Genomic DNA, 24659 nt, shown 5'->3' on the forward strand with positions numbered 1-24659 from the left:
TTTCCTAACTGTACTCTCTTTTCCCTCTAAACATTATTTTAGTTTACCATGTATCTGTCAAAAACTATTCTATTTCAAAGAGACACAGCATAGTAGTCAGGGAGAAGCAATCTGGAGTGCAGCCACCCTGCACCACCTGTCCTCCCAGCTCCAAAGTCTAACAGCTGTTGACCTTGTGCATGTCATTTAACCTCTGCACCTCACTTTCCATATCTGCAGTGGAATTTATCTCATAAAGTTGTGATGATGAGTGAATGATGTAAAACGTAACAGAGCAGAGCCACGCACGTAGTTACATGCCCAAAAAAGTCTGAATTATCATTCCAGTTTTTCCACCAAACAAAATAATATCTTCCTAAATAGCCTAGGCTCAGGGGGTGTCCAAACATTTGGCATCGCTGGGCCACACTGAAAGAAGAGTTGCCTCAGGCCACACCTTAAGTACATTGCAACACAATCACAAAAAACTTTCATAATGTTTTAAGTAAATATATGATTTTGTGTTGGGTCGAATTCATAGACATTCTGAGTCGAATGCACCCACAGGCCACAGGTTGGACCTCCTGGGCCCCAGGGATTACAATGGAAAACCAAATCAAAGGTTAGTGAAATGATTAATCATGTTTAGAAACATTATCTTATTAACTTACTCCTAAAATAATGACTGTATGCATAGTAAACACATTAATCAAATCATAGTATTTGGAATGAGTGCATATATGTGTGTAAACCCAAACATTTATTTAGAAAATACAATAATTTACTATTAATAATTGTCTTGTTCTTTCTTCCATTTATCTTTTAAATTTTCAATAGTGCCACATAATTTTATAACTAAATTTTATTACAGCTGAACACTTCAAAGAGTTGTAGTTTTTAAATAACTTCTGCTATGATTAATAGAGAAATTCTATTCAGGAATACAGTATACATGAATTTATGGTACTTGCCCAAATATTACAAGTATATAAATTATTTTGTAAAGTTGTTTCTTACACGTAGGACTTAAAATGAAAAGAAAAATGGAATTTGTATTCAAAACAAATAGAAGCAACGCTGGTTCCTATATGTGAAAACTGTAAGACAGATTTTGTTTTTCTTAAGCACTCTAGATACAAACATTAACTGTATGGGCAGAAAACTTTTTAATATAATTCAACAAGGTACACAAGTAGAACTCTATAAATATATCCCCTATAATAATCATAATTATCACAAATACTACCAAAACCCTCTGAAAAACGTAAACTACAAACACATTTTAAAGAAATTCTCAGTCTTAACAACTACAAAAGCAATTAATAGCAGTAAAGTTATTTGGTTTAAAAACTGAAGGGCAGTGTAATGTAAATCCGAATACTGCAAAGGTGTTTTTTGAGGCTGCAGTCTTGAGTTTCTTAATACAAGGTACTAAACACTTTCAAAAGTAATAAGATGTATTCTGTACAATTTAGTCTTCACCTAGAGCTTTAAAAAGAAAAAAATTAAGCAGTAGATGAAAACTAGGTATGTAGAAATAATGGTATAAAATATGATTTTTATACAAAATGTACCACTCTTTAAATATATAAGGCTTAATATGAATATTTTTGGACTATGAGTGTTGCACACAATTTTTAGAGTAGTCTCAAACCATTCAAAATCTGGTGTTTTAGAAGTTTTTGCTATTTCTGAAGTGCATGATCATAGTACAGGATTCAATTTAATGTCAACTTATCTATGCTTTTCCATCTCATAAAAATAAAACATTTTTTTTTTTGAGCTCAGGAGAGAATCTATCTTTTGAATACTTAATCTCTATATAAATTCAACTTTTTAGGAATGTCAGAATTTTATAATATGAACTAATATCCACCAGGAACTGGCCCAAGTTTAAACAGAAGAACAAAAGAGACAGAGGTGGTGTCAGATAGTTTGCCTTATACAATTGTACAGTCATAACCACTTTTTACATGAAAGTGCTTTAAAGTAAAAAATATTTTATAAAAGGTATTATTGATATTACGAATACAGTAGTCCCCTCCTTAACCATGGTTTCACTTCCCATGGTCTCAGTTACACATGATGAATTATGGTCCAAAAATATTAAATGGAAATTCTGGAAATAAACAATTTACAGCTTTTAAATTGCATGCTGCTCTGATCTCCTCACTTCACCTCATTGTGTAGGCACTATAATCACCTCACACCGTCACAAACAGGCTGAGGACAGTGCAATATCTTGAGACCACATTCACTAACTTTTATTAAAGTATATTATTATAAGTGTTCTATTATATTGTTAGTTACTGTTACTTCTTGCAGTGCCTAATTTATAAATTAATCATTGTCACAGATATGTATGTATGGGAAAAAACAGAGTATATATAGAGTTTGGTTCAATCTCTGGTTTCAGGCATCGAACCAAAGGTTTTGAATATATCCCCAATGATAAGGAGGAAACCAGTGTATTTAATATCCAAGCAGAATTTTCTAAATCCGTTCAATTTTACCCATTTCTTTTGAAAAGTACCCTTCTATCACAATGTAAACAAAAAATGATCCATAAAACGGTGACATCAGACACATAATTTGTGGTGTGGGTCCTTAAACTGAGACCAAATGTTGGCCCTAGCCAGGTTGCTCGGTTGGTTAGAACATCATCCCATACACCAACAGGCTGTAGGTTCAATCCCAGGTCAGGACATATACCTAGGTTGTGGGTTCAATCCCCGATCAGGGAGTGTATGGGAGGCAACTTATCAATGTTTCTCTCTGACATTTATGTTTCTCTCTCTCTCTCCCCACCTGCCTCTCTAGAATCAATAAACATATCCTCAGGTGAGGATTGAAAAAAAAAGTTTGAGACCAAATCTTTATTAACCCAAAGCTAGAGTGACTTTATTCTTGCACATGCCCAAAGTAACTAATTTTAATCAACTCACATTTTCTGTAAGCCTTGAGAATTTTTATTTAACATAATGACAGGTTTAATAACTTATATTAAAGACTACCTAGCACTCTTTTCTTGTTCACCAACTGTTTTTATGTTGATAACTCCGAGATCTGGAATGTGACCGAAAATGAGAGTGTTTTGCTGTTTGTGCTTTAGTTTCAGAATTGGTATACCCTTTAGGAGATTTACATGGGGATCTTGCTATGGAGTCAGAATGTCTTCCGTGTGATCTTGATTTTGTTCCTGAGCTAGTCTGCTTTTGAGGTGAACTTGATTGTGATTTTCCCATTGACTTGGACCTTTTTTCTAAGGACTTGGACCTTGACCGTCCTCTAGAACCAGAATTCCTCCTTGGAGTTCTTGACTGCCTTGCTGAGGTAGACCGCCTTGGTAGTGATTTGGAGCGAGATTTAGACTGGCTGTAAGAAAATCGCCGGTGTCGAGACCTGCAAGTATCCACAACGTTAGAGTATACATTTCATACAAAAGCAGTTAATAGATTAGAAAAAAATACTTTTAGGAAATTATATACTTTACATAATATTAGTTATGCTTTTATTAGATAAGTTAAAAGGAATAATTCTGATTTTATTATGCATGCTTTGGTTTAAATATTAAAAGTTTGTAATGTTTATTATACTAGAATATATAACCAAAAGATTTTTACTTTACTAGATATAGCTTATGACACAGATCAGTTCCGGAAAATGCCCTGCATATTTAGTCTGGGTTACACAACTCCTAAGAGGTTTGAAAATCTGAAGGAAAAAAAGGTAAAAAAGAGAGAGAGAGAAAGAAAATAATTATGTAAAGTTTATCAAATAATGCTTATAACAACCAATACCTATATCTGGACATCTGAATTCTGCCATGATAAAAACAGCTTTTACCAGCTGTTTTCAGACTAATCTTCCCATAGAAAATAGCTATATGAAAAAGCCAGATAACATTCATAAAACAACTGTTTGAAGGCACTGCAAAATAACCAACACAAGCAGAACTTGAACAGTGATAAGCTGTAACTCTTTTATTCACACCATTTTCCTAATGCCACCACCATGAGGGAATTGGGCCCAACCAGAAAATGTCTAATGAACAACCTGAAGAGACAGAAGTTAGAACTGAAGGGTGCCAAAGTGGTTGACACTTGAGAGACAAAAATCCCAGAGATGAGAGAACTGCATAAAAACAAAAAAAAAAGAAACCTAAAGTCTGCCTATAAATTCTCAAGTCACTGGCCATCTTCTAAGCTGTGCATACACAGGATGAAAATCCCAAGAAGTAAGCAAAAAACAGCAGCTGAAAGATTCAATAACTGAGCTGAAATTTTATCACACACATAGTGCTGGGGACTGAGGCTGGAGTTCAAATCCCCAGAAGGTGAAGAGCCTTAAGTAACAACCCAGGCTTCCAATTAAGAATCTGGAGGGGCTATACCCTACAGGTAGGGGCCATGCCCTAAGAATAAACTGTAATGCTGAAATAGATCAGCCTTAACAATGCCTCAAACCAAGCTTTGAAAGTGCCAATACTCTGCCTGCTAGAAGAAAATAACTTTCTTTGAAGGACGGTAGCACTGAAAGCTTCTACAATTTTTCATCAACAATGTTCAACATTCAATAAAAAAATTATGAGGTATGTGAAAGATAGATTAAAACAACTACAAACAACTAGACCAAAAATAATTTGGATATTAGTATTACTCAGACAAGAATTTTAAAAATTACTAATATGTTTTAAAAAATAAGAGAAATAGACAAAACATGAAAAGATGGAGACTTTCAAAAGAATTTTGGAATCTATAAAATCTAGAAACAAATGGACATTTTGTAACTAAAAATATATATCAGAAATTAAAGTCACTAAATGGATTTAACAGCAGTCTAGATACAACAGAAGAAATAGTGAACTGAACTGAAAAAGTTATTAAATTCTCTCTCTCTCACATGTACATATATATACACACAAAATCTGATCCTCATGAAATCCTTGAGAGTTAGGTAAGATTTACATTCTCTGTAATACAATTTTACAGATAAAAATAACTGAAGTCAGTGAGGTTAAACAATGATCTTTTAACTAGTATGAAGCAAAACATCATTGTCTTGCAAGAAAATGTGGTTCTTTCTATTCTTGATTCTCCATGATGATTAGGGACAATGGACTTTCTTTGTTTTTAATCCAGCCAAGTATTATATTTTACTTGAACTAGAAGGCAGAAAATGATGTGAATATCCACTTTTTTTAATATCAACCAACAGAAAAACTGGTTAACTAAGGCTATGATGCATTTGGAAACAACATATTCTTAATGAATCAAATGGGCAATTTCTTTCTTTTTCCTTTTATAAACTAAGTCTTTCTACCAAGACCACTGGATATTCAGTATGTTAAGACAGTGCTGCTTTAGGCACAATATTACATCTACTTTGATCTTTCATATATAAAACTCATTTTTATGTACTATCCACATCATTCTAAGCTTATGGTAAACTATACATATATAGTTTATACTATTTATAGTAACACATACAGTCTACACATGTATAGTATATAAATAGTATACAGAAGGATATAACATTCATAGCAATGTGAATGAACTACTGAACATCAGTCCCTGACACTAGTCATGTCCTCTGTGAAGCCAGAAGCAATACCAATGGTATTGGTGTGGTATGCCTATACACAAGGCATGTAAAATTTTTTAAAATCTTAATTTGCTCTCATCATATTTTAAGCCCTATAAATATAATTTTGTATTTGAGTATGGAAACTACATATCAGAGTCTAAATCTCAATCAATGGGAAAATGCCTTAGCCATGGGACAAGCTGGATGATTCTCCTAGATGCAAGGTTTATATTCTTACGTATATTCTTACATAAACCTCCAGGGTATAACTGTTTCTAAGTATTTCTTCACCAATCTCAGAACTGGTCAATCCTGACCTGGATTCTCCTGGCTTTGAAAAGAAGCTTAATGCTTCCTTCCACCTTCAAGCCTCCCAAAGATAGGCCAAAGTCAAATTTGGTTCATACCCAAAGAGAGGTACTGATCTGACATGTAAGAAATTCAATCTGACTTGCAGGGCTCTAACTGGGCTGGCCACATTTTCTACAAATTAGGATTCTTGGATTTTAAAAAGTCACAGAATGTGGATGTGGTTCTCTCTTCCTATTTTTTCCTTCCACTTAGCTGGAGGCATTGGCAGCAGGCTACTTCATAGTCTTCTTTTTAGAACTAGAGACTCCAGCTCTAATACATGTATCTTCTTTTGAGCTTTTTCTTGTCTTGGCTCCTAAGAGTTGAGGAATGGAAGGACTGGAGTGAAAGTGAGCAGCCCTGGTGATCAGCTTTGATTTGAAGCTAAGTGGGCCTATACAGCATAAACCATATAGAGTCCAGAAGAGCTAACTCTTTTATTACTTACAGAAAGAAGATACTAGTCTAAGTGCTGATCATTAAGAATAGAATTCACCTTAAAATTCTACATGAAGTTCTCTATGAAAACATTTCAGCATTAAAACTCAAGACAAATAGTACAAATGTTAACTTATGCATGCTAACACAACTTACTATTTCAATAACTTCAGCCAGCAATTAATTTCCATTGTGATTTACTATTCTAACAGAAACAAATTCCTGGCTAGCAAAATAGGTAACTTGAAAATATCTTTTTCTGAAAAATTTACTATTTTTATGTCTTCTTCCTGCTATACTACCACACTTGGAATTTATTCTTGAAAATAACTTACTTTTTATACATATACTGCTTTACATTAATTTTAGGGTCAACCACCTTCCCTTCTTTTTTCAGTCACTGGATCTCAACATTCTTAACTGCTGGATTCATTTAGGAAATGTTTATTTATTTAAAATTCCTCACTTTTATTTGTCAAGTATACACTTTTTAATTTTTTTTTTTCAGTATAATCTTTCCATTAAAAAGGTTCAATCTGTCACGACATAAAAACACTGGAAGGTATTTAATAAACCCAAGTTATTCCTTCTACAAAAGATGATTCTTTATGAGCATTTAACAATTCTGGTAGCCTGTTTTTCAAAACCCTTACAAATGTTTTCCAGGAAAAGTAGAAAATTAAGTTTTCAATCCTCTTGTGTTTTCTACTCACTCTTTAAGGCTATCAGACCGCCTCCTATTTCTTCCCCATGAAGAACTTCTACTTCGAGTTCTCCGTTGGCTGGGGCTTCTGGACCTCCTATGATCACTTGGAGAACAAGGGTGACGTTCTTTTGATTTCATTTGGCCTGGTGCTAGAATATGAAGTAGAAGATTTATAATTCATTACCTGAAAATGTCCACCACAGCCACTCAAATAATGTTATTTTCTGAAATAATTTTAAACAAAAATTCTGTCATTGCTCAAACTCATTTTGCTGAATAAACAAGATCAATGTTTAGTCACACTTACTTTTGCGATCACCTTGTGCAAACTGTATTTCAATTTGACGGCCACATACCCACTTTCTGTTGAGGTTATAAAGGGCATCTTCAGCATCACGAACATCTTCAAATATGACTAGCTGTTAAGGACACTTTGAATATCACATATCAAGTAAAAATGTTATTTTAAAAGAATTATTTATATGACATGAAATTAATAGAAAAAACAAGTTCAAGTTATTAAGCTCACATCTCCAATATAATATCAGAATAAAATCAGAAAAAATTCACTCTTATTATGAAAACAAATGCTCATTATGATTTAAAAGAGTGAATCTAAAAATAAACAAACATGCAACTATACTCTTAATGTATACATTAGTGTAGCTGTAGTATGCATGTATAATTTCAAACATGTTATGAGAAAAAAAAAAGTCCAACATTGAGTAGAACTCACTACCTTCTTTCAGGCAAAAAATTCACCATGTTTTTCACTGAAAAAAATCAGCATGCAGAAGACTGTATTCTGAAGTTAAAATTACTTTAAATAAAAATCTTTAATTTTGACATTTCCGAGCAATTATTTATAAACAAAAATGCACACACATAACTGAGCTAAAACATATTTTCAAAACTGATTCAGTCCTTTAAAATGATCACATTTACCTTTGAATCTACTGCTTTAAAATACCTTCATGCTTTTATTACTTGGGGTACAATTATAGAAGAAACATAAAAGCAATCTGTAAACATCAATTACATATATTGGTCTGTAATAACCCACTAAACTCCTTTATCTATATAAATTATATATTAAACCTGACTAAAATGGAAATAAGCTATATAAACTGAATAGCTATATTTCAGGAGATTATTCACTGGTTTAAATTTTTTAAAAATAGAAAACAGAAAAAGCTCAAGAAATGCAATACAAAATGAGACTTTGGCAATTACCTCAATGTCACTTGATCTTGAACCTTGACTTTTACTCTTTAAGGCGTGCAAGATGGACTTTATAAGAGACGAAGAACCAACAAAATCAGACTTGGCTTTGACTCTGGAACTCTGAGTAAATGTAGGAAAGCCGAAGTCTCAACCTGGTGTTGGCTTTGTCTTTTCCTTGATAAAGACTTCCCCTCTTCCAGGTCTTTATATCTGTGTCCACCCTCCCTCTTTACTCCTTGACGCTTGAACTTTAGGTGCCTTTTGTCTTGCCTGCTTGGTTTATGCTTGGATTCTAGCTAACAGGTTGGTTCAAACTGGGGGGTGCTTGCCAGCTACTGTGGACTGCTTTAGATTTTCTGAGATAAAGAAATAAACACATTTAATTAGGCAATATTAATATCGTACCATACACTCCTGAATACATACATGTAATATGCACAGGTATGTAGTATATTCACATGCACACAGTAAAATAAAGGATATTGAACATAAGCAAATCCTCTTGGGCGGCGGGTGTAGAAGTCAAGTGGAATGTAAACGTCTACTATAGGGCCATACCGACCAAACTCACGACGCAAGTCCTCAGGCCTAAATTGTTTTAGAAATAAGGCAAAGAAATATGAATAGCTGGATTAAAGTATCATGCCCACAGAAGTCCAGTTAAAACCTCAAAAGAACATTATCTAGACTAGCATTATTTAAAACTGTCTCTCATAAAACTCACCCAGACTTTACAAATGAAGGAAAAAAAAGAAAGAAGAAAAATTCTCAAGCCTCGCTTTTGTATATTCTGGTTCAAGAAGTCTGGATTAGGGGCTGGAAATCTGTATTGCTACAAGCACTCCGGGCAGCTGTTATGCCTAATCAGGTTGGGAAAACACTGACCCAGCACATCCACCCTTGAAAGTTATTCCTATTACAAGATTTTTCAACTGTCAATATAAACAGTTCTAACTATGGACTATTTCATTAGGAACACATTCATTTGCTTCACTATAATTTTATGTTTATGTTAATTTTGTTTTGCAAGCACAAGAATTACATTTTTAAGAAGTCCTAAAATCATTTCCCAGGCTTAAAAAAAATGGATGTTTTATTATTCAACATAAAGCAAAATAACTACTATATTCTCAAATTTGACAAATATTTTTGAGCCTCCTATATGCCTTCTACTGTGATAGGTATTAAAGAGGGGATACCAAAGAAAGACATAGCCTATTTGTCTTTATGGGGCTATAATTTAATTGAAGAAACAAAATACTTAGCATTGATAGCTTACAGTTACTGTGCATTCATATGCTAGCCTCTGCTCACCCTAAGACCACTTAATTCTCACAACAACTCTATGGTTGTTTACAGATGAACTCACCTAAGATCACTGAGCCAACAAGTGACAGGGCTGGAATCAAACTCCCCTACTCTGTCACTAGTCTGTGTTCTTAATCACCAGTGTACTGGTCCAATGGAGACCTTAAGAGATTCAGCATTAAGTGATGGGCATAAAACATGGCTCAGAATAAATAAGAGTACTTCAAAACACCGTACAGAAAAAAAACCTTCAAAAATGACTGCAAAGGTCCTAGGCTGGGCAAATGGAAGAAAGATGGTGTCAGTGACAAAAATTAGCTGAAAAAGAGTGTTAAGATTGAAGAGGGAGGAGAAAGGCGAAAGAAGTTTTCAGGTTTAGAAATGCAAAATTTGGGGTGATACTGGAACACAATCAGCATTCTGTAAGCAACTGAAAATTGTGACTGTACAAATTATATTAATTAATTTTATATTCATCTCAAGACTAGAAGTCAATGATTAAACTTAGAGGTGTGGACTTAGGAATTATTATATAAAGATTCAACTAACACTGACTATGTAGCTACTATATACCAAGCAGTGCAGTCAATACTATGACACACTTTATTTTTATCATTTAGTATTTTTATTTCACTCACTACTCATTATAATATGTTGTCAGCCTTCCCTGAGAGACCAAAGACTACTTGGCTTTAGAGGACGGTGACAATGTCTTTTTTTTTTTTCATTTATTCATTCAACAAATACTTATTAAGCACTAAAGGCCCTAAAGTCTAAGACTCTAAAGTCTAAGGTATGGTGGAGAAAAGAAAAACATAATTCCTGCTCCCATAAAACATGGACAACAGGGTAAAGATTCTCAACCAGTCCTGAATATTGAAATCATTTGTGAAAAACATGCACAGGCACTCCAGCCGATGCATTAGCCCTGGACCTAATTAGTGCTCCTCATGACTAAGTCCCAATTATTATTAAATTTTTGTTTTAATTTTTATTGTTATTCAATTACAGTTGTATGCCTTTTCTCCCCATCCCTCCACCCCACCCCAGCTGAACCCACCTCCCTCCCCCACCTCCGCCCTCCCCCCTGATTTTGTTCATGTGTCATTTTATTATTAAATTTTTTAAGGGCTTTATAGGCAACTCTACAACTCAGAGTTGAGAATCACTTCTAAAGCAGGTGTCTTCACCAGTGTAGTATCTCAATACTTAGCTTAGTTGCTTGGCACACAGTAGGTGCTCAATATATATTTGCTATGTTAATGTGTGAAGGACACCTTATTGTTACCATTTAATAGAGAGTAAGGGAAGGTAGTTTGCCCAGAGGTACACACAGTCAATAGCAAAGCTAGAATCCAAATTAATGTCATCTAAGGCAACCAATCCTAACCAAGTGTGAATGGCTGACAGAGAAAGATCCTAGATGATAAAAAGAAGGAGGCTGGAGCAATGTGTGTCACAAAGGCCTGGAGTCCCAGAAGCTAAGGGTGACAGAAGTCCAAAGGAACAAATCTCAAAAGAGCTGGCTCCCACTCACTGTCTCCACTACCTTACCTGCTGGCTGTTGTTTTGTTTTGTTTTCTTTCTATTTCTTTGTATTGGTTGTAATTTATTTTATTTTTTTTGTGATGTTATTTTTTTTAATTTTTATTTTATTTTTTTATTATTTTTATTGTTGTTCAATTACAGTTGTCTGCATTTTCTCCCCACCCCTCCACCCCACTCCAGCCAAACCCACCTCCCTCTCCCACCTCCACCCTCCCCCTTGATTTTGTCCAAGTGTCCTTTATAGTAGTTCCTGTAAACACCTCTCCCTACTCCCCTCTGGCTATTGTTAGATTGTTCTTAACTTCAATGTCTCTGGTTATATTTTGTTTGCTTTTTTCTTTTGTTGATTATGTTCCAGTTAAAGGTGAGATCACATGGTATTTGTCTCTCACAGCCTGGCTTATTTCACTTAGCATAATGCTCTCCAGTTCCATCCATGCTGTTGCAAAGGGTATGAGCTCCTTCTTTCTCTCTGCTGCGTAGAATTCCATTGTGTAAATGTACCATAGTTTTGGATCCACTCATTTGCTGATGGGCACTTAGGTTGCTTCCAGTACCTGGCTATTGTAAATTATGATGCTATGAACATTGGGGTGCATAGGTTCTTTTGGATTGGTATTTCAGGGTTCTTATGGTATAATCCCAGCAATGGAATTGCTGGGTCAAAGGGCAGTTCCATTTTTAGTTTTCTGAGGAAATTCCATACTGTTTTCCACAGTGGCCTCACCAGTCTGCATTCCCACCAACAGTGTACTAGGGTTCCCTTTTCTCCGCATCCTCTCCAACATTTGTTTGTGGATTTGTTTATGTTGGCCACTCTGACTGGTGTGAGATGGTACCTCATTGTGGTTTTAATTTGCATCTCTCTGATGGCTAGTGATGCTGAGCATCTTTTGATATGTCTCTGGGCCCTCTGTATGTCTTCCTTGGAGAAGCGTCTGTTCAAGTCCTTTGCCCATTTTTTAATTGGGTTGTTTGTCTTCCTGGAGTGGAGTCGTGTGAGTTCTTTATGTATTTTGGAGATCAGGCCCTTGTCTGAGGTATCATTGGCAAATATGTTTTCCCATACTGTTGGTTCTCTTTTCATTTTAATGCTGTTTTCTTTAGCTGTGCAGAAGCTTTTTATTTTGATGAGGTCCCATTTGTTTATTCTTTCCTTTATGTCTCTTGCTTTAGGGGACGTGTCTGTGAGGATGTTGCTGTGTGGAATGTCTGAGATTTTCCTGCCAATGTTTTCCTCCAGGACTTTTATGGTGTTACAACTTACACTTAAGTCTTTTAACCACCTTGAATTTGTTTTTGTGTATGGTGTAAGTTGGTGATCGAGTTTCATTTTTTTGCATGTAGCTGTCCAGATCTCCCAACACCATCTGTTGAAGAGGCTGTTTTTGCTCCATTTTATGCTCCTGCCTCCTTTGTCAAATATTAATTGACCGAAAAGACTTGAGTTTATTTCTGGGCTCTCTGTTCTGTTCCATTGTTCTGTGTGCTGGTTTTTATGCCAGTACCAGGCTGTTTTGATTACAGTGGCCTTGTAATACAGTTTGATACCAGGTATTGCAATTTCTCCTGCTTTGTTCTTCTTTCTCAAAATTGCTGCAGCTATTCAGGATCGTTTAAACAAACATCAGTGTATCCACCAACAAGATTTACTGTATTTCAATACTTGTCTATTTGTCATAATTTTTAGTATTTTCTTTTAGAAATGAGATATTGTGTTGGTTAAAAAGTTCTTTGGTTTTTTCCCATAAGGGGGCTCTAACAGCACTTAGTTGTCTTTAACTTCATTCAAAAAAATTTTTGTTAGATTGTATTGTAACAGCTGTCCTATCAGTATGCATTTAAAAAAAAATCAAAATTGGTGAATTTCTGTGTAGCCATGTTAATATGGAGGATGGAAAAAATAGACATTTTCAGTATATTACACTTTATTATTTCAAGAAATGTAAAAATGCAATTGAAATGAAAAAAAAGATTAGCGCAGTGGATGGAGAAGGTGCTGTTACTGATTGAACATACCAAAAGTGGTTTGTGAGTTCCATACCAAAGACTTCTCACTGGACAATGCTCCGTGTTCGGGTAGACTAGTTAAGTTGATAGTGATCAAATCAAGACATTAATTGAGAAGAATCAATGTGATACCACACAGGAGACAGCTGACATACTCAAAACATCCAAATCAATAAGTTAATGGTGAAAATGAAAAATGTGTTTTATGGAAAAAACTACATGGACATTTTGGCCAACCCAATATTAGCAACAATCATTGGTGTTCACCATTCCTCTGCGTAACTTTATATTTTTACTGAAATGCATAAAAGTATATTGTTTTTAAATGTATTAAATTTTATGCAAATGGCCTCAGACTATTTGTATTATTTTGCACCTTGCCTTTCCCTCCCTTGAGACTTCTCCATGTAGCTCTAGTTCACTCATTTTAACTTTGTATTGACATTTTTGTGAATGAACCACAATTTATTCATCCATTTTTCTGTGCATGAACATTTAAAATGCTTCTTTTTTTTATTAAGTTGCAAACTATGGCACAGTATACCATAGTTTGATCATATTATGATCTGTGTGCTTCCTAGAGGTCTGCTAGAGCTCTGCCTATCTTCAACTTCACCACATGCTCTCCAAAGTGGCCAGATCAACTTATACTCCCCAAAACATGCATAAGAATTCCTACTGCTCCACCTCCTCATAACAACTTTTAATCCTCACCATCCTGAAAGATGTAAAGTGAATGGATGTCTCCTGGTTGTTTTAAGTTTAACTTACCTAATGACCAAAAAGGTGGAATATCTTTTCATGCTTATGGGTCATTAATTTTGTGTTAATACCTGGAAAGAGTAGTATTTCTGGATTAAAGAGGATGTATATGTTTAACTTTTATGAAACTGCCAAAAAGTTCTACAAAGTGGTTATACCATTTTATAATTCTACCAGTAAGCATAAGAGTTTCAGCTATGCCAATCTTTGGCAGCACTTGTTATTATCTCTTTCTAATTTTAGCTATTCAAGGGCCTGTTAAGTAGAATCTTACTACGGTTTTAATTTGCATTTCCCTTATGACAATGAAGCTGAGCACTTTTTCCTTTGCTAACTGGCCAATCATGATTTTTTCTTTGTAACGTGTCTAAGGCTTTTGCCCATTTTAATAATAATGTTTCTTTTAAGAAAGGGCATACAGCTATAATTGAATAACTATAAAAATTAAAATAATTTAAAAAAGTGAAAAAAAAAAATAATGTTTCTTTTATTATTGAGTTATAAAAGTTCAGTGTATTTTCTGAAAAAGTCCTTTGTCAGATACTGTATTTTGCCACATATAACGTGCTCCCATGTTTAATGCACACCCTCGTTTTTGGCCCAAGCCTTCAGAAAAAAAATCTTTTGTTTTAACTTTTGAATTCGATTATTTATTTATTTGTACTTATATACTCGTTTTGTATTATAAAGGAATTTTAGCATTTATTTTATAACATATTATGGTACAAAAAAGTTTACGTACCAGTAACAAATTTATGATATTACGCATTAGTACTACTCATGTATAAATGCACATCCTTATTTTCCCTTAAAAATTTGTACAAGAAAGTGTGCATTATACACAGCAGAATATAGTCTATGTTTTCTCATTTTGCGGTTTGCCTATTTACTTTCTTAATAGTATGTTTTAATAAACAAAAAGTTTAATTTTAGTGAAATCTAATTTATCAACAGTCCTCCTTCTTTTATGTAACTGCTTTCTTTGTTTTTTAAGAAATCTTTGCCTATGCCTAGGTCATTAAATAGTCTCCTACATTTTCTTCTAAAAACTTTATACTTTTATCTTTTATATTTCAAATGATAATCCAGCTCAAATTATGATGTGAGCTAGAGGTTACAGTTAATTTGTTTCCTCTATGGATATCCAGTTGTTATGGCATCATTTGTTGAAAATACTTTCTGTTCTCCACTACACTGCTTTGGTGCCTTTGTCAAAATTAACTGACTCCGTTAAGTGTGGATTATTTACAGACTTTACTCTGTTCTATTGATCTACTGGTCTACCCTTAGGCTACTATCATACTGTCTTGATTACTGCATTTTTTTTTAGCAAGTCTTTGAGTCAGGTAGTGTAAGTCTTCCAGCTTCAGTAACCTTTTTCAAGACCCCTTTGGCTATTCTAGATCCTTTACATTTTTAAAATAAACTTGTCAGTTTCTTCTTTTTTTTTTAATCCTTTGATCAAGAATGTTTTGAACTATGATATAATCAATTTGTGAAAGAATTGACACTAGGAAAAATGGAATTTTTCAACACTAAGAAAAATGGAGTTTTTAAAAGAATTTATTATTTTCAATTGCTTGCTCTTAATACACAGAAATAGAAATTCATAAGTTTACCTTATATCTTGATAAGTTTAGTAAAACTCATCAATAATTACTGTAGTTTTATGAACACAAATGTCACCTAAGAATAGGGGCAGATTTCACTTCTACCTTTAAAATTTTTGTCTTTTACTTCCAGTTAAGATGGAGGGATAGGTAGACACACTGTGCCTCCTCGCACAACCAAAAGAAGGACAACAACAATTTAAAAACAAAAAACAACCAGAACTGGCAGAAAATCGAACTGTATGGAAGTCCGACAACGAAGGAGATAAAGAAGAAACATTCATCCAGATCAGTAGGAGGGGCCGAGAGGACTCACAGCAAGGCGGCAGCTGGCAGACCCAGCGAGGTGGCGGATTGTGGAGCAGGGCAGGGAGTGCGGTAGCTGGCCAGCAAGGAGCAGCTGGCAGACCCCAAGATCCCACATTCATGCACAGATAAACTGGGAGGAACAAAACAGACCGCACAACCTCGGGGCTCCAGGGCAAAGAAATAAAGCCTCAAATCAGATTGAAAACCCCTTGGAGGTTGAGGCAGCAGCAGGAGAAACTCCCAGCCTCACAGGAGAATTGGTTGGAGAGACCCACAGGGTCCCAGAACATACACAAGCCCACGCACTCAGGAAGCAGCACCAGAAGAGCCCAATTTGATTGTGGGTAGCAGAGGAAGTGACTGAAAGCCTGCAGAGAGCAGAGCAAGAGCCACTGTTCCCTCTTGGACCCCTCCCCCACAGTGCAGCTCCCTGGGTTGCCCCGCCCTGGTGAATACCTAAGGCTCCGCCCCTTTACATAATAGGAGCACCAAGACCAAAAAAAAAAAATTGGCCGAAATGAAAGAACAGATCAAAGCTCCAGAAAAAAATACAACTAAGCGATGAAGAGACAGCCAACACATCATATGCACATTTCAAAACACTGGTAATCAGGAAGCTCACAGAATTGGTTGAATTTGGCCAGAAATTAGATGAAAAAATGAAGGCTATGCTTAGAGAAACAAAGGGAAATGTACAGGGAACCAATAGTGATGGGAAGGAAACCGGGACTCAAATCAACGCTGTGGACCCGAAGGAAGAAACAAACATCCAAGCAGAAAAGAATGAAGAAACAAAATTCAGAAAAATGAGGAGAGGCTTAGGAACCTCCAGGGCAACTTTAAACATTCCAACATCCGAATTATAGGGGTACCAGAAGGAGAAGAGGAAGAGCAAAAAATTGAAAACTTATTTGAACAAATAATGAAGGGGAACTTCCCTAATCTGGCAAAGGAAATAGACTTCCAGGAAGTCCAGGAAGCTCAGAGAGTCCCAAAGAAGTGGGACCCAAGGAGAACACACCAAGGCACATCATAATTACATTATCCAAGATTAAGCAGAAGGAGAGAATCTTAGAAGCAGCCAGAGAAAAGGACAGAGTTACCTACAAAGGAGTTCCCATAAGACTGTCAGCTGATTTCTCAAAGAGACCTTACAGGCAAGAAGGGGCTGGAAAGAAGTATTCCAAGTTATGAAAGGCAAGGACCTACATCCAAGATTACTCTATCCAGCAAAGCTATCATTTAGAATGGAAGGGAAGAAAAAGTGCTTCTCAGATAAAGTCAAGTTGAAGGAGTGCATCATCACCAAGCCCTTATTATATGAAATGTTAAAGGGACTTATCTAAGAAAAAGAAGATAAAAAATATGAACAGTAATTTGATAGTAAACTCAGACTTATAAACAACCACACCTAAAACAAAAACAAAAGCAAACAAAGCCAACAACTAGAACAGGAACAGAATCGCAGAAATGGAGATCACATGGAGGGTTATCAACAGGGGAGTGGGAGGTGACTGGGGGAAAAGGTACAGAGAAAAAGTAGCATAAATGGTAGGTAGAAAATAGACAGGGGGAGGGTAAGAACAGTATAGGAAATGTAGAAGCCAAAGAACTTATAAGTATGACCCATGGACATGAACTTAAAGGGGGGGGGCAGGGAAATTGGGCAGGAGGGGTGTGCAGGGAGGAGGTGAGTGAAGGGGGGAAAAATGGGACAACTGTAATAGCATAATCAATAAGATATATATAAAAATCTATATATATATAAATAAAATTTGTCTTTTATTTTTCTTGCCATGTTGCACTGGTTAGGACCTGCAATAAAATGCTGAATGGTGGTTGTGAGCGTAGGAATCCTTGTCCTGTTCTGATCTTAGGGAGAAAGCACTCAGTTTGTACCATTAAGTATGATATTAGCTGTAACTTTTTCATAGGCTAAGAATGTCCCCTTCTACTGCTCGTTTGCTAAGACTTTTTAGCATTTTTGCTAAATTCTGCTTAACATTTTTATATCATTATGAATGCTAACATCAATGTAGCCTCATATATACTGTAACCAAAGAATACTAAGTATGTTCAAGAGAAGTATTTGCTCATTGCTCCCAATGATAGATCAGTAACATGAAATTATTTATCAAAAAGGGATTGTTATGTTTAGGACTAGAAAACTGTATCTGAGATTTTTTTTTAAATTACTCTCCTACACAGTAAAAAAGCAAATATATCAAAATTAATATTCTTCCTGATCACCTCTTGTTTTACTAGTGAAAAGAAACATTAAGTTATAAAATTGTAAAATGTTTTTTTAAGTCTTTCTTTAATTGTTGTGCTCAACTGCATTCCTAACAAATTTTATGTTAACCCACAATATCTCTTAATGTCTTGTCTTTTATCATACATATTAAAATGGTAACTTCAAAGAAACATTTAAATAAAATTTGACTAAACATTTTTACTAAAAAAAAAATTTTAAAACAGGAAAGAGAAAAACCACTTAAATGGATTTCTTTCCAGGCTCATTTTTTATATATAGTTTTTCCTTTCTTTATTTTATGTAATTGAAATCATACTGTATATCACTTTATACCCTGTTTGTTTTGTTTTCACATTTATCCCAATGATTTTCTTTATAAGCATCCTAAATGTTAAAGCTAATTTTAATGTCTAGGTAACATATTGCTGGTTAACTTACACTGTATGTCACCTTGTACAAAAAAGCTACTCATATAGGTTACATGTGTGATTCTACTTTCATAATACTACTCAGCAGCTGTGCAATGTTAGGCAAGATATGTAATCTCTGTAAGCCTGAGTTTATCTGTAAAATGGGATTATAAAAGAACATATATATACAGGATAATTGTAAAAATTTAGTAATTGTAATATGTTTTTAGTTCAGCACGTGGCACACAGTAAGTACTCAAAAATGTTAACCATTATTAATATTTCATCAATACAATCCTCTGAGATTTTGACTGACCCTAGTAGCAGAGTTAAGAAGTGGTGAAAAACGGAAAAGGAAATCAATAAATTTCAGTTATCAGTCTTGACCGCTCAGAGGCGGATTATCTCGGTTAGAGGTCATGTATCACCTGCATGTTGTGTGTCACCTGTATCAACTGCTTTATTTGGCCTGCACAATATTTTAACATTTTTTAAAAAGTATTGAAACTGCCAGTATTTTACAACTTTTATTTTTTCAATTTTTCTAAGAGTTTATTTCTACCAAACTGAAGACAACTGCCCGGAGGCAAGGTCTCAAATGCAGCATTTTACAGCTTTCAAATCTATGAATTTCATATGATTGAACTTAATAAATGCTAACATTTTGAAACAGAGCATTTACACACAAAAAATAAGTTTCTGATTTCTTCTGAAAATCAGGAAGCTACAGGAACAAGTCCAAATGTCTCCACAGTAGTTATCAACCAGAGCTTAGTAGGAGCTGCTGACCCCACTAGATAACACATATTCTTTTCCATTTGTCACAGCCCACACCATCCTATTGTGCATTATAACCTGAGAACGTCACTCATTCATGTTGCCCCAGCTGGCCCCTGTGACCATTAGAATTGGAAATCTCTCATTTTTTGTACACACACACACTCTGGAGGGGCATGATGTTTATTCAGAATTCAAGTGGTCTCTATAACTGTGGGAATTTTTTTTTACCGTACCCAAATTATAAATTTTGGTAGTTTTCTATGTAATGAATTGACAAACAAGTTTAGAGAAGAAATGTGAACGCAGGCATTTTTACATGTTAAATAAGGTATATTAACTCAACAGTCTCCAGTTGTGACATATATAAAAGGGATCAAATAAAATAATACTTAACAGTAACTCCTCAAAGGTAAATTATGACTACAACAGATGGCTCTGAAGTGAAGGCCACTCCAATATATTTGTAGCTGTAAAGCCCCGGGGTACATCATTAAAACTCGGGACTTTATCTTTCCCTTATGTACAGTAAGATAAATGTTGCATACCTATGAAGGCTGGGGAGGGGGGCTGTAAATTAAGTATAAAGCCCAGTGAAATGAAAATGTCTATTAATGCTCCCACCCCCTAGTCATTCCCTCTGGCTCCTATTAAGGGAGAAAGTGCTTTATGAAGTTTTTTCTTATGATCTATGTTTAGGCATTATGTGGACAAAAAACTCAAGAGGAGGGGCGGGGCAGGTTTAGACTGAGACCATCAAAAATCGCCCAGGGAAGTCTATGCAAACCGTTATAATGGAAGTTTATACTGTATTCAGAACTTTAAAGAAAACCATATAAATCTCATTACTGAAGCTATCCTTTATGTATAGCAAAGAACTGAGTAATGAATAAAATTTAACCAGCACCACCTGTAAGTAGACCAGACTAAGGCAAAGAAAGGCGCAAAGTATGCATTATTTTGTAATACGTTCTCATCAACCCCAATTCCTCTTCATCTAGGAGGTAAGACGCGCGGCTTTATCGGAACACGGCGACAAAAGGGCTGAAACGCAGGCACCCTCCCGAGCGAAAACACACACGGCCAGAGGCGGCAGGGCCCTCGGGTACCGGGAACAGGGCATCCTGTGCTCCACCGGGTCCCCAGGAGGGGGGACCCGCACCCACCCGGGCGGCGACGAGGACGCGGATGCAGATTCGCTCCTGCACGGCGCCAGGCGGAACGCCGGCCGGGAGGCGCGAGTCCAGCTCAGGCCCCAAGCAGCTGCAAGGCTCACACTGGACCCCGGAACGGGCCTCGGGGAGCTGCACCGACCAAGCCGGCGGAAAAGCGCGGGGCAGCCCTAGCGCGCTGCCGCCGTTACCCTGCCCCTCCCCCGCTCACCTGGTGGCATCCGCGACGTTCCTGACGAACAGGGAGGTGTTGGGGGGCCTCGTGTAGCGAGACATGTCCGCTTCCTCGTTCCCCTCCGAGCCTGCCCGCTGACGCCGAGCTCACTCTGTCTCTCGCTGCCGCCGCAGCAGCTCCGCGGGCCCCCAGCGCGACCCCCTCCCCTCGGCCTCGGCCCCGACAGCGCGCAGCCGCAGAGGCGGGGGTGTGGGTGCGGAACGGCGAGTCTTCCGAGCAGACCAGGCGGGGGTGGGGCCCGAGGCCTGGGGAACCTAGGGGATACAGCCTCGCTGGAGGCCCTGGCCCTGGCCCCAGGGGACGAGGAGTGGGAAGCACTGAGTCCTGGGTCAGGGGGGATCTAAGAAGGGGGCAGTGCGGAAGTCCGTGGTCCGTGGTGCTTGGAGATGCAGGAGAGGCGGTGCTGGAGGCGCCAGTCTGGAGGAGGGAAAAGGGGCCCTGCGGGGTCCGGGAATTCGGGGGCATCTGAGAAGGGGGCAGTTTAGGAGGCCCAGGTAGGAGTGGCCCTAGTCTGTGGGCTGTCCTATTGTCCCGGTCCGAAGGCCTCGGGGGGAGTGAGCAGGGGGCGTCTCCAGGGAGGGGGCAGCACCGGAGGCCTGGTCTTGAGGAGTCTGGGGTGGGGACAGTTGGTGTCAGAGTATACCTGGAGGCTGAGGCCAGAGGGGTTCTAGGTGCTGAGGTCGGTGAGCCGGGTGTTAGAGAGTATCGGGGTGGGGGTGGGTAAATGTGAGGGAGGCGGTCAACAGCACAACAGTCCCAGAGTACTGGGGCCTTCCTCCCTGCATCCTCAGCCCTGGACTTTGGCAATTGTTCTGCCTCCTGCCCCTTTAGTCTTGAGCTTTATTAGGCTTCCAAACTATAAGGATTTTTTTTTTCAGTGTTTTGAATCTTCATCCATTGTAGGAGTCGTCCCTTCTGTGGGGAGGATACTTCCAAGACCCCAGTGGATGCCTGGAACGTAGAATAGCACCAAGCCTTATATATACTGTTTTTTCCTACTATATTTATACCTATGATAAAGTTTAGTTTATAAATTAGGCACAGTGAGAGATTAACAATAATAATAAAATAGAGTATAATATACTGTAATAAAAATGTGTATTTGGTTTCTCAAAATAATTTATTGTATGGTACTCACCCTTCTGATGATGTGAGATGATAAAATGCCTACTTAAGTGATGTGAATGAGGTAGCATACAGCTGCTATTGAAGTTCTAACCATATGTCAGAAGGAGGATCATCTGCTGCTGGTGATTCTGGATCATCAGGCTATGAGGATGTCATGATTGGCTGTCAGGAGCAGATGATTTAATATTTTAGAGCCATAGTTGACTTGGTCATTGAAATCGTGGAAAACAAAACTGTGAATAAGGGGAACTACTGTATTCCTTTAGGGGATGCTATTCAGCTGTTAGTACCATTGACTCAGATGTTTATTGAGCATCTACTATATACCAGGCACTGTTCTAGATATGGGATATAGCAACAAAGAAAACAGGCCAAGCCCAGCCCTCAAAGAAGGATGGATAATAAAGGAATAAACAAATCAATACATGATACAGAAGAAAGCAATGAAAATGCAGTGGCAAGTAAGCAAATTTAAATTACCCTCTCCCTCTTGCTCCAAAATATTGTAGCCCAACCCTTTCTATTACCTTTGGCCCTGTGGTTGGCACAGCCTGCTACCCAGGACTGTAATCAACTAACTTGTAATTGTTAATGGCACCCCCTTTCATTCTCAGAAGTGGTCAGTTTTGGAGGAGAAGTAATGTGGTCACCCTACTTAGCCCACAGTGGATTCAAAAACTGAGAGTCCCAAGGTTTGCAAACACTTCTGTAAGAGTGACTCTATTTAAAAAAGAACTGCTATGCACAGCAGGCACAGGGCTAGACTGGAAATATAATGGGGGGGGCAGGGGCACAGTTCCTATTCTCATGAAACTTACAATTTGGTAAGGAGGCAGAATCTAATAATCACACTAATAAAGATATAAACAAGGGCTATGCAAAGAGCTATATAATGCTGAGATGAGACCTTATGTGGCTTAGCAAGCATGGCTAGAGAGGGTCACTGAACTTCTCCCTGAAGAGGTTTTGGAGATTTGAAGAATGGAGATGAACAATTCAGGCACTGGAACAGGATGTGCAAAGGCAGTATAGGACATCAAAGGAGGCAAATGGGAGCGTAAAGCTGAACAGGAAAATGAGCCTGGAGGGCAGGCTGGGTTTATAGTAGGAAAAATGTAGAACACCCTGTATTGATTTCCTAGGACTGGTGTAACAAACTACCATAAAGTCAATGGTTTAAAATGACAAATTCTCTTGATGCGCAGCCAAGATGGAGGCGTAGGGAGACACACTGCGCCTCCTCGCACAACCAAAAGGAGGACAACAACAATTTAAAAACAAAAAACAACCAGAACTGACAGAAAATCGAACTGCATGGAAGTCCAACAACCAAGGAGATAAAGAAGAAACATTTATCCAGACCAGTAGGAGGGGCGGAGATGGGCAGCTGGGGTGGAGAGGACTCCTCTGCTGGCAGACCCAGGGAGGTGGCAGATTGTGGAACGAACGAACGGGGAATGCAGTACGGCAGCTAGCAGACACTGCGGTCCCACATTCGTGCATAGATAAACGGAGGAACTGTGGGGGAGCAAAGCAGACCACACAACCCAGGGCTCCAGCGCTGGGAAATAAAGCCTCAAACCTCTGAGTGAAAACACCCGTGGGGGTTGAGGCAGCAGGAGAAACTCCCAGCCTCACAAGAGAGGTCATTGGAGAGACCCACAGGGACCTAGAGCGTGCACAAGCCCACCCACTCAGGAATCGGCACCAAGGGGTCCCAGTTTGATTGTAAGTAGCAAAGGGAGTGACTGAACTCTGGCAGAGAGTGGAGCAGGTGCCACTGCTCACTCTTGGCCCCTCCCCCACGTACATCGTCACAGCTCAGCATTACCCCGCCCCAGGGAACAACATCCCCCACTTTATGTAACAGGCACGCCAAGACAAAAAAAAATGGCCCAAATGAAAGAAAGATCAAAGCTCCAAAAAAAAAAAAACCCAACTAAGTGATGAAGAGACAGCCAACACATCAGATGCACATTTCAAAACACTGGTAATCAGGATGCTCACAGAATTGGTTGAATTTGGTCACAAATTAGATGAAAAAATGAAGGCTATCCTTAGAGAAACAAAGGAAAATGTACAGGGAACTAATAGTGATGGGAAGGAAACTGGGACTCAAATCAACAGTGTGGACCAGAAGGAAGAAAGAAACATCCAACCAGAAAAGAATGAAGAAACAAGAATTCAGAAAAATGAGGAGAGGCTTAGGAACCTCCAGGACATCTTGAAACGTTCCAACATCCGAATTATAGGGGTGCCAGAAGGAGATGAGGAAGAACAAAACATTGAAAACTTATTTGAACAAATAATGAAGGAGAGCTTCCCCAGTCTGGCAAAGGAAATAGACTTCCAGGAAGTCCAGGAAGCTCAGAGAGTCCCAAAGAAGCTGGACCCAAGGAGGAACACACCAAGGCACATCATAATTACATTACCCAAGATTCAGCAGAAGGAGAGAATCTTAGAAGCAGAAAGAGAAAAGGACACAGTTACCTACAAAGGGGTTCCCTTAAGACTGTCAGCTGATTTCCCCAAAGAGACCTTCCAGGCAAGAAGGGACTGGCAAGAAGTATTCCAAGTCATAAAAGGCAAGGGCCTACATCCAAGATTACTGTATCCAGCAAAGCTATCATTTAGAATGGAAGGGCAGATAAAGTGCTTCTCAGATAAGGTCAAGTTCAAGGAGTTCATCATCACCAAGCCCTTATTATATGAAATGTTAAAGGGACTTATCTAAGAAAAAGAAGATAAAAAATATGAACAGTAAAAATGACAGCAAACTCACAGTTATAAACAACCACACCTAAAACAAAAACAAAATAAAACTAAGCAAACAACTAGAACAGAACCATAGA

The 24659-nt window shown here is 37.7% G+C and overlaps 1 protein-coding gene across 3 annotated transcripts; it reads right to left on the bottom strand.

The window, feature by feature from the left end:
* Positions 1-1282: 1282 nt before the first annotated feature.
* SRSF12 (serine and arginine rich splicing factor 12) lies at positions 1283-24659 on the bottom strand. 3 transcript variants are annotated; one of them, XM_053913592.2, is made up of 5 exons: positions 20656-24478; positions 8766-8872; positions 7368-7469; positions 7068-7209; positions 1283-3381 (listed from the first exon to the last, which is right to left on the bottom strand). In XM_053913592.2, the coding sequence occupies exons 1-5, from the start codon at positions 20718-20720 to the stop codon at positions 3012-3014; spliced, it is 786 nt and encodes a 261-aa protein (XP_053769567.1). In that variant the 5' UTR covers positions 20721-24478; the 3' UTR covers positions 1283-3011. The 3 variants fall into 3 exon arrangements, with proteins under 3 accessions (XP_053769567.1, XP_053769569.1, XP_053769568.1); XM_053913593.2 differs by having other exon boundaries at positions 3282-3693; positions 20656-24659; XM_053913594.1 differs by lacking the exons at positions 8766-8872; positions 20656-24478 and adding an exon at positions 8294-8353 and having other exon boundaries at positions 7368-7479.

This window comes from Desmodus rotundus, chromosome 11 (assembly GCF_022682495.2).
Source record: "Desmodus rotundus isolate HL8 chromosome 11, HLdesRot8A.1, whole genome shotgun sequence".
Classification (NCBI taxonomy): domain Eukaryota; kingdom Metazoa; phylum Chordata; class Mammalia; order Chiroptera; family Phyllostomidae; genus Desmodus; species Desmodus rotundus.

What these genes read in the sequence shown, in the direction of transcription:
- SRSF12 (XM_053913592.2), bottom strand. Translation starts at nt 20,720, where the DNA reads ATGTCTCGCTACACGAGGCCCCCCAACACCTCCCTGTTCGTCAGGAAC. An exon ending in AGGATTTGCTTATGTTCAAT is followed by an intron (nt 7,470 to 8,765) that starts ATCCTTTATTTT and finishes AGCTAGTCATAT; the next exon opens with TTGAAGATGTTCGTGATGCT. An exon ending in CGGTCTGATAGCCTTAAAGA is followed by an intron (nt 3,382 to 7,067) that starts GTGAGTAGAAAA and finishes GGATACTTGCAG; the next exon opens with GTCTCGACACCGGCGATTTT.